This window comes from Tiliqua scincoides, chromosome 5, assembly GCF_035046505.1.
Source record: "Tiliqua scincoides isolate rTilSci1 chromosome 5, rTilSci1.hap2, whole genome shotgun sequence".
Taxonomy (NCBI): domain Eukaryota; kingdom Metazoa; phylum Chordata; class Lepidosauria; order Squamata; family Scincidae; genus Tiliqua; species Tiliqua scincoides.
In genome coordinates this window covers 88,509,532-88,519,265 of record NC_089825.1, presented here as the reverse complement: position 1 = coordinate 88,519,265, position 9,734 = coordinate 88,509,532, and the positions used below count along the sequence as shown (strand labels likewise).

General features: G+C 46.7%; 1 protein-coding gene across 1 annotated transcript; it reads left to right on the top strand.

Annotated features, from left to right (window-relative positions):
* The first annotated feature begins 926 nt into the window (after positions 1-926).
* Positions 927-4,534, top strand: HOXB1 (homeobox B1). The gene is made up of 2 exons (XM_066629082.1): positions 927-1,593; positions 4,200-4,534. Exons 1-2 carry the CDS (start codon positions 927-929, stop codon positions 4,532-4,534), a joined length of 1,002 nt encoding a protein of 333 aa, XP_066485179.1.
* Positions 4,535-9,734: the final 5,200 nt, after the last annotated feature.

Below are 9,734 nucleotides of genomic sequence, written 5' to 3'. Positions count from 1 at the left end.
AACTCATTAGAATGTTGATTGAATTAAATGGCTCTTCAGCACACTGCTCCCAGACACCACGCAATGTGCCAAGCTCGGCTCTTCGAATTCTGCTTTATTTTTTTAAAGGGAAAACAAGAAGCACTTTAACCAAACTCCATAAACGTTTAAGTATCTTTTCGGTGATTAATTTTTTTTAATGAGGAAAAAGAACATTTTCTTTCATGAAGAAGTCTTCTCTCTCCCCCCCCTCCCCCCCCCCGTGTGACTTGAGTCTCCTGTAGCTGGAATGGGGCTAAATCTCTCTCTCTCTCTCTCTCTCTCTCTCTCTCTCTCTCTCTCTCTTTCTGGGAGAAAAAGTTCTGATGATTTTTGGTCCCATCTTTTGAATCGGAGGGGGGCTTTTTTTTTTTTTTTTTTAACACGCAGAGAAGTCCCTGAATAGCCCTCCCGTTCCCCCCTTCTTTTCTTCCTCCCCTTCCTTTCCCCAACCCTTTTCTATCACTTCCCCTTCTTCATTCCTCCCAAAGTCTTTGAGGGGCGAACCTTTTGACGTATCCGTGTTGTTAATCAGGTCGATGGGGAAAAGTTTGATTGAAGTTCCTTTGTCATGCAAATGTCAAGGGCTTGATGGATGACGGCAGATATCTGACAAACTTCAGGAGGCATTTGCTCATTGGGCTTGAAGGCAACCACGTGGTTCAAACCCCCCTGCCACCCCACCCCCACCTTTCCCCCATTCTGAAGGCCCTTGGAAGGAGGGGTGGGGGTGTGGGGGCTCCAAGGCTAGAGATCCATAGATGGGAAGGGTGGCTCTCTCTCTCTCTCTCTCTCCCTTTTTTCCCCCTGGTTAATTTTGACATACTATCTAAAGGTTGTAGGGCAGAAGGAATCCCCCTAAAACAGGGTGACCCTCTTCCATCATTGGCAAAGGAACAATACCCAGAATGAACTTCTTCTTAGACTATGCAATTTGTAACCGTGGGACGAGCGCCTACCCGCCCAAGGACTACCAGCATCTCGACCAAGGGACAACTTCCTTTCCTGCTTGCTCAGGTACCACTCCTCCCTGTGACAGCTATAACTCAGATGGACGCTGCTTCGGGGCAACAGGGGTGGGCTCTGCTGCTGGGCCCAACGCCCACCACCAGCAAAGCCCAAGCTTCCCTCCTCCTCCTCCTCTGCCTGCCAACCCTGCTGGCCTTGGCATCTCCTTTGCAGGGTCATCTCAGCCAGGAGCAGGATACTCAGTCCCCAACTGCAGCCCCAGCTTCATCAACCAGCAGTTCTACCTCAACCCCCAGGAGACAGAAGGAGCCTACTTCCAGCCCTCGGCCTACCCTGCCAACGTGGCCTCTGCTGCTGCTGCTGCTCCTTCTACAAATCTTGGAAGTTTATCTGACGGTTTCTGTGCCAGCACGGGCCAGTTCCAGCCACACCTCTACGGGCCTGAGCAGGGTGGCTACTTGCCAGGGGCTTTTGGCAACCTTTCCCCACCCTTACAGGAGAACAAAGACCCACGGTCTTGCTCAGCCCAGCCATGTTCCATGGCTGCCACCACCACCACCCAAACCTTTGACTGGATGAAAGTGAAAAGGAACCCTCCCAAAACAGGTAAAGCTTCCTCCCATCCTTGCCAGGATCCTTTAAAAGAGAGGGAGGGACTGGAGTCCCACTTGCTGGTGTTTTAATTTTCACTGGCCCATGGAATATGGTTTCATGAGCATCCCACCATCTGGGATAGGGGCATCTGGCTGGCCTCAACTGGGGACAGAATCTAATCCAGAAAAGCATTTCTTACCAAGGTCCCCCTTTCCACCACCATCTAGAAAGCAACAATAAATGATTGGGCTGAAAGAACTTAATGTGTCCAGCAGAGATGCGGGTGGGCAATATATGGTGACAACTCTCATCTGCTTCCAAAGATTGGGGGAGAGGGAGATGTTTGCCACATACACTTAGGACAGGATAAGAGGCAAACTATGCGAAAGGAGGTTAAACAGGACAGGCAACACTTTCTGCCTGTGAGACCAGAGTTTTAGCTATAGAAAAGATGGAATCCCCTTCCATGGAGGATTCATGAAGTTCTGGGAGGCCAACAGAAAAAAAAAATGCTGGGATCCTCCCTAGGGGCCCCCCAATATTCCTCTCTCTCTCTCTCTCTCTCTCTCTCTCTCTCTCTCTCTCTCTCTCTCTCTCTCTCTCTCTCTGTGTGTGTGTTCTGAATTTTGACCATGGCTAGCCAGAATAAGGGCTTCTTTGTTCCTGTATGTTCAACACCTGATGAACGCAGCATCAAGTGGTCACTTGAATGTGTGAATGAGCCACTGCAGATCAATTAACTGCAGATCAAGATAAACCACCTTACCTAACTTCACTGGATGTTTGTTAAATCCATTCAGTAGTGAATCATCCACAAGCTTAGAGTCACCAGATGTTGGATGTGGCAAGGGTGGACCAGGTCCAGTCTAAGAAGGCCTTACTTTTCACTATAATCAATCAAGGCATGGCAAAAAACCAACAGGACCCATCCCCATAATACCCAAGAAACACCCATAAGGGGTGGAGACTGGGGGCTCAACTCAGTACTATTACCAGAGTCCAATTCTCTATGTAGGGGGGTGGGTGCCCTTATTCTTTCAGCTTTTAGGATTCTGGATAGGCCAGATCCTTAGGAGAACAAAGGGCCTGATCTTCTGGGCAGTGCATCTTGCGCAGTTCCAGTCCAGAATGTATGAGCCTCACACACAACAAGGCCCTTTGGATTGTGCCCAAAGATTCCAATTTGCTTCTTTTTACTAAACTTCCTGATTTGTGGGGATGGGATGTTACAAAATGAGGACAGCAATGAAACTACATCGCTTCTAACAGGGAAAAGTAGAAGAATTTGCCACTTAGGAAAAGAAATGATTGCACTTAAGGAGGACCTAGGAGTGAGGTTGAGCAAAAGAGTAGTCCTGTTTGTCGACTGGTAGAGAATTCGGATGGAGTAATGAAGGAGAGGATAAAAACAGTGGGTTGAACCTCAGAATCTGTTTCCAGCTCAGAATAGTTGAAAGTGCCTCTGGGCAAGAACAGAGTACATGTCTCTCCCCATTAAACACAGAGAGTCTCCTCACACCAGGGGTTCCGAGAAAGGGCTTCCAAAGTTCTTTCCAGACAGGGTTGTCTTTTTCTAGAAAATAACCATTGACTGGGAATACTGCTAGAGAGGGGAGGAGAGACCTTCTTATCTGGATGTGTCAGGGTTTAAGTTGGGTTCCTCAGAGTCTAGCCATGAACTCTTTTTTCCAGGCCACCTGAAAATATTTATTTACATAAATAAATCAAATGGATAAATAATCCGTCTGCCACAGAGCATCCCAGACATGCAAAAATTTGTTACACAAAGCCATAAACTTGCTAAAATTACAAATCAAAACCACAACTGTAAATTGCGTTAGATTTTTCCTCCTGTAAACCGCCTCAGGATGGTTGAAAAATGGTCTGTAAACAGAGTAAACAAAGAAATAAATAGGAATGCTGAAACAAAGACAGTGAAGTGATAGGGCAGAACCACAGTACAACTCTGCACACATCTGGGATTGAGGGAGTGGTCCCAAATGGGGGGGGGGCTTCCAGGCAGGCATGAGCTGCCACTCAACGAGGGGACTTAAGCCAAGCCTCTCCAGGGTTTGACACCAGAACACAGAATCTTTTTTTAAAGATTACAGGCAATGGATTGCCCAATATGTCCCCGGACCCCCTTCCCCAGGCTGTCAAAATCCTTATCATCATCACCACCAGTCGTAATAGGTACCAGTAAGACTTCAAGAGATGTCAATAGCTTGGTCGTACTTTATGTATGGATCTCGAGGAACAGAACGCCTCCATCCGTATTGATAACGCTGAGAGTTAATAATCTAATCTAACACCTTTTTAAATCTAACGACATTTTTTAAATTGTTCAGAGATCGAGTCCCAAACCCCCATCATTTGATTCCCATACCCCCAAGGGGTATGGATACCCCTGGTTACGAACCCCTGACATCGAGGAATAATGAAGTGTGCCTCTGAGCAAGTGCAGAGTGCTGTCCCCTGCCTGGTTTTCACGGACTCACTTTCACACAGGGAGGGGAGGATTCCCTGCAGACTTCTAGATTGGGGTGTGTGTGTGTGTGTGTGATTCTGGAACTGAAAGGTTGTCATCCTAACAAGTGCTTCCTTTCTCCGCCTCCCAGCGAAAGCCTCCGACTACGGCCTGGCCGTCCACCCCAGCACCATCCGGACAAACTTCACGACCAAGCAGCTGACGGAGCTGGAGAAGGAGTTCCACTTCAGCAAGTACCTCACCCGGGCCCGGCGGGTGGAGATCGCGGCCACTCTGGAGCTCAACGAGACGCAGGTGAAGATCTGGTTCCAAAACAGGAGGATGAAGCAGAAGAAGAGGGAGAAGGAGGGGCTGGCGGGATCCGGAGCAGCCGGCCAAGCCGCCAAGGAAGCCAACGAGGCTGCCTCGGACAGATCCAGCAGCTCCTCCACGCCGGACGCTTCGCCCAGTTCGGTGTCCTCTTGAAGAGGGCGAAGAAAGGGTTAACACAAAGGGTCCTTCCCCACCCCACGCGGGCTTCTGGAAGAAGTGCCTCCTCCTTGCACAGTCACGCCAAGCCCAGGCTCCCCAGAACAGGCACATCACACCCGGCCAGCCAGCATTCGTCCTCGCGCGCACTCTGATCAATACACGTGGCCGTGCGTGCACACGCCTAACTCGATCATATACACGCGCAAGCCAGCACACAAGGAGCCCCAGGCGCATTTCAACGGAGGCAAGAAAGGGTGACCCTGAGGCTTGATCGTGCGCTCACACGTGTGGAGACCACTCCTGAGTTTGCCACCACCCAGAGTCACACATGCCGCTCTTCAAGACACCTTCCCTTGGCCACGGGCTTCCCCACAAACCTGCCTGTTAAGTACACGTGTTTTTTTTCTTTATCGATTGAAACAGGTGTACATCTAGAATGCTAGATGCAGGGAGGTGGCAGCGAGATGCAAGTATCTTGTGGTCTTGTGTGTGCTCCCTGAGGTATCTGGTGGGCCCCTGTGAGATACAGGAGGCTGGACCAGATGGGCCATAGGCCTGATGTAGCAGGGCTTTTCTCATGTTCTTCATCCTCTTCCCACCTTCCGTGGTCATGCGCACAACTCCCATCACTATGAGTGCGAGAAACCCACCAGCGCCCATCTTCCCTGGTAGCAGAGACTGGTAGCCCTTCGTCTTCTCCTCTTCTTTGATGATGACACCGCTTCTTCGAGAACCGGGAGCTACCCAGAGTGCCTGCCTCGTTGGCCAGTTCAGCAAGATTAACTCATCTCAGGGACAACCACCACTTTCCTTCCTCCAACCTCTGCCTCCACCCACAAGTTTCAAACCGCACTTTCAACAATAGAAAGCTGGTGGATAAAATTTTTTAGGGTCTCTATCCTTCTTCTCCAGTGACTTGGGATGAGAGAGACCATGTGTATACCTTTCTTTGAAGAAGAAGGGGAAAAAAATAAGATGAGGGTATTTTTGGCTTCTTTCCAGTTTTTTTTAAATAGCTGATTGTAAACGAAATTGATCTTGTATAGAATGAAACAGACACCCTCGTTTTAACGCCAGAGGCCTTGAAGAATCCATTTCCCTCCCACCCACCTTCAGTTTTGCACGAATAGTTTTGAGGCTGCAATCCTAACCACACTTTCCTGAGAGCAAGCCCCATTGAACAAAATAGGACTTACTTCTGAGTAGACCTGGTTAGGATTGTGCCCTGAGGCTGTCATCTTATATTCACCTTCCTGGGAGTAAATCCCTTGGAAGTGACATTTCCTTGTGAGGAAACCTGTACATGATCGTGGCTGTTAGGGAACAGTGCCTCCCACGGGTAATCTCAGGTGATTTGAGGTAATTTGGTTCCATCCAATTGCTAGATCACGGATCCTCTAACAGTGTCTTGCCCTGTGAGTGCAGCATCTGCCAAAGGGCACCAGGGTAGCAGAGAGCTGCCTTATTTAATAGGTCGTTTCTGATTTGCACCAAAGGACTTTCTTCAGAAGATGCCTTCAGAGACCGTCCCCCACGCTGTGAACCAGCGGGTTTAGGCTGCAATCCTATCCACACTTTCCTGGGAGTAAGTCTTATTGAACACAGTGGGACTGACTTCTGAGTAGACACGCATAGGATTGGGCTGTCAGGCAGTTGGGAACAGAAATCCCACATCAAATTCTCTACATCTGAAGACTTTTCAAAATGCCTGAAGGCTCAGTTTCCAAGAAAGATTTTTTGCAACTGCTGTGAGAATTGGAGCCATCACCATCTGTCATTCTCACTATTGCGTGTGAGTCCCAGATCACCCTTCTGCTTTGCATCAGTTAGAACAGAGGTGCTCAAACTTTCAACTTTAGGGATGCTGGACCTTTAACAAGTGTATAGAAGAGAGAATTGCATCAGGTGCAACTTGTCATCCCACAGATGACAAGCTGCACCTGCTGAAAGTCTCTCTTCTCTACACTTGTTAAAGGTCCAGCATCCCTAAAGTTGAAAGTTTGAGCACCCTTGAGTTAGAAGAACCCCAAATGTACAGTGTGCTTCAATTTTGGGGATAGAGATTGTAATCTGGAAAAATAAATAAATTACTGTGGTTCTATCCATGGAGAACAAGGAGAGAAAACAAAGATGTTGGATCCTAAACCCACATTTTGGTGTCACTGAACCATGGAACTTATGTTCCACACACAGGGATTTGGTACAATCCATCCGGAAGTTCTCTTGTACACTCCCCCCCCCCCCCAGCAATAAATGGAAACTGCTCAAAAGGACCAACTCTTGAATTTAAAACAGCAACAAGGTTCAGTTTGTCCAGGTGCAAACAAAAATGTAAGGGTTTCTCCTCTTCACGTCTGTGATTTTCCAGAGTCATCCTACATATGTTTACTTGAAAGTAAGTCTTGCTGTGTTCAGTGAGTCTTACTTCAGGTCAGCATGTATGGGAGTGCAGCCTTACCAGATGATGCATGTCTACTCAGAAGTAAGCTCCATTGAGTTCAATGGGATTTACTCCCCAATAAGTGTGTATAGGATAGCATTCTTGGTTTCAGAAGCTTGCATAGCCTAGACTAGCAGCACAATCCTACACATGTTGACTTAATCAGAAACAAGTTCCACTGTGTTTAATGAGGTTGCAATCCTATACTCGCTCACTTGAGAGGCAGCGCAAGTCCCACTGAAATTTAATCGGACTGGAGTGAGTTAAGACTATCTTGTTATCACCATGGCTGCACTCTATCAACTAGTTTAAGCCAAAGGACTTGGATTCAGGCTGCAATGTTACGGTCATCTACTGTACTTGGAAGGAGATATACTGAAAAGGACAGTATATTGAATTCAGTGGTATTTCTGTTCAAGGTTCAATAGACCTTTCAAGCAACATTTTTTTTTTTACTGGGATCAAGTAGCTGCTACCATAGCTAGGGATCAGACCTAGAATTTGTGAAACAAAAACAAAGAGGAAAGTGTATCTGAGCAGGTGAGGAATGCTTTGCCTGTACCCAGGGGGAATCATTTGCAAGACACAGACCCCCCCAACACACAGATTTCTATGTCAGAGAAAGTGGCAGTCAGGCAGGCAGGATTCTACTGGCTCTTTTTAGCAATACACCATGGGGAGGAGGCTGACATTTTTCACATAACAGTTTGGAAGAAAGTTCCACTACAACCTGCAGAAGTTACTTTTCAGACTGTTTATTTAGAATCAAAGAACTTGGTTGCATGGGATGGAACTTGGTCAACACCCAGTCACTGACCCTTACTAGTAATTGGTCCTATATATTTATTATTATTCTCCATAGATTGAATCTTTAAGCCATTTCTGCCCAATGTTGCACATACACAACAGGGATCAAATGTGTACACTACATGGCAAAAATGGGTTAAAGAAATGTGGGGTATCCTGGAAAGGACAAATATTAGCCTAGAGAGCAAAACGAGAGAGAGAGAGAGAGAGAGAGAGAGAGAGAGAGAGAGAGAGAGAGAGAGAGAGAGAGAGAGAGAGAGAGGAAATGTCTTACTATTAATTATAATTATTATTTAGATTTTAACAAAATAAGTTAGTATTTTTAACTGAGATGTCGGAGACATTTTCTCCTCTTTGTGCTTTATATTTTGAACCAAAACTACCTCAGCCTAAATAAAGTTGACTTTTCCCAAGTTTCCAGACCTCTTGATTTGGCCTCTTTCCTTTCCTTGTCATACCCACCTCCTTTTTCCTTTCACTGTCATGTAAATATCCTAGATAAAGACTGAAATGGAAGGGCAAAGAGGAGCTGAAAAGTTGTTGCTGCTGGTCATATGAAGCTGTCTTAGAGTGAATCAGACTATTGCTCTGCCTATTCTGGCAGTGACTATAGCATCTACCTGAGATCCTTTACCTGAGGACTGAGGCCTTCTAATACATCACTGGGCTATGGCCCCTCCCCAGCCCCAGCTGCTTTCAAGAATTGAGAAAAGAACCAGACTGTCGAATCCTAACACATCATATCCGTTTGATATTAATAGCTTCAAAAGCCTCAATGAAATGGAAAGCAAAATACTTGTACCTTTAAGGGTGATTAGAAAAGGATTCTAGAAAGTTCACCACTAGACCTGGAACTGCTACACCAAAGGAGTTCTATGTTTTGTTTTTGTTTCTTTTTTAGTTCTATTTCAATCCACTGTATTTTCTTCCTGAAGTGCTTTATTTATTTAAATAAAATAAATTTATTTTAGGCAACCAGATGCAGGTATCTTGTTGTCTTGTGTGCTCCCTGAGGCATCTGGTGGGCCACTGTGAGATACAGGAAGCTGGACCAGATGGGCCCTTGGCCTGATCCATCTGGGCTCGTCTTATGTTCTTATTTATGGCTCTGTCCTGTTTCCATATTTATGATCGACCTTTCAGCCCATCAGGCAAATCAGAACATCAAACAAGGAACAGGATCCAGCCAAACTGTTAAGCACTTTAAAATCCTATCAATTCCAGTGAGGAGTGTTTTAAGCACCAGCTTAACTCCCATTGTTCAATAACAATTGAAATCAGTGGAACTTACGCACTTTGTTTGGCTAGCCAGTCTCTCAGACTAACCTACCTCACAGGATTGTTGTGAGGCTTACTGGGGAGGAACCACCTATGCTATTCTGAGCTCCTTGGCTGCATTTCTGTTTGCGTGGAGTTGTTACACGCACCCACCTCCATTCAAACATACATATACAATCCACTTGAAAGGTGAAATAATCCAGAACAAGTTTAATCCTGAGATCTTCCCTCCATTCTAACTCTACATGTGACTTTCCTTTCATCTACCAGGATGATTTTAGGAGGTCGCCAGATGATGACTGATTTGCAGAATGTCCTGGAGATCCCACCTAGTAAAGAGAGTCTTTGACTAGAAGTGTTTCCCAACACTCCCTCCACCAGTAGAGTAGGGAGGCCAGGAGAAAAGGTCATGCATGTGTCAGCCTGGCTGGGAGCTGAAATTCCAAGGGGGTCCTCCCCAGAAGTGCCTGTGAAAGGAAGCCTCCAGATCTGTTAGCATGTGCAAAGCCCTCAGTGCCCTGGCTCCGCCTGCAAACAGATCCCTCCCCTGAGAACCTGCCTGGCTTCTTTCTTGTCCCCAGCTGGTCACAGGGTCATTGCTCAGGGGCTCAATGCAGCTCCTGCTGTGGCTCTCCTCTGGCCTTACATTTCAAGGCATTCTCTATGCAT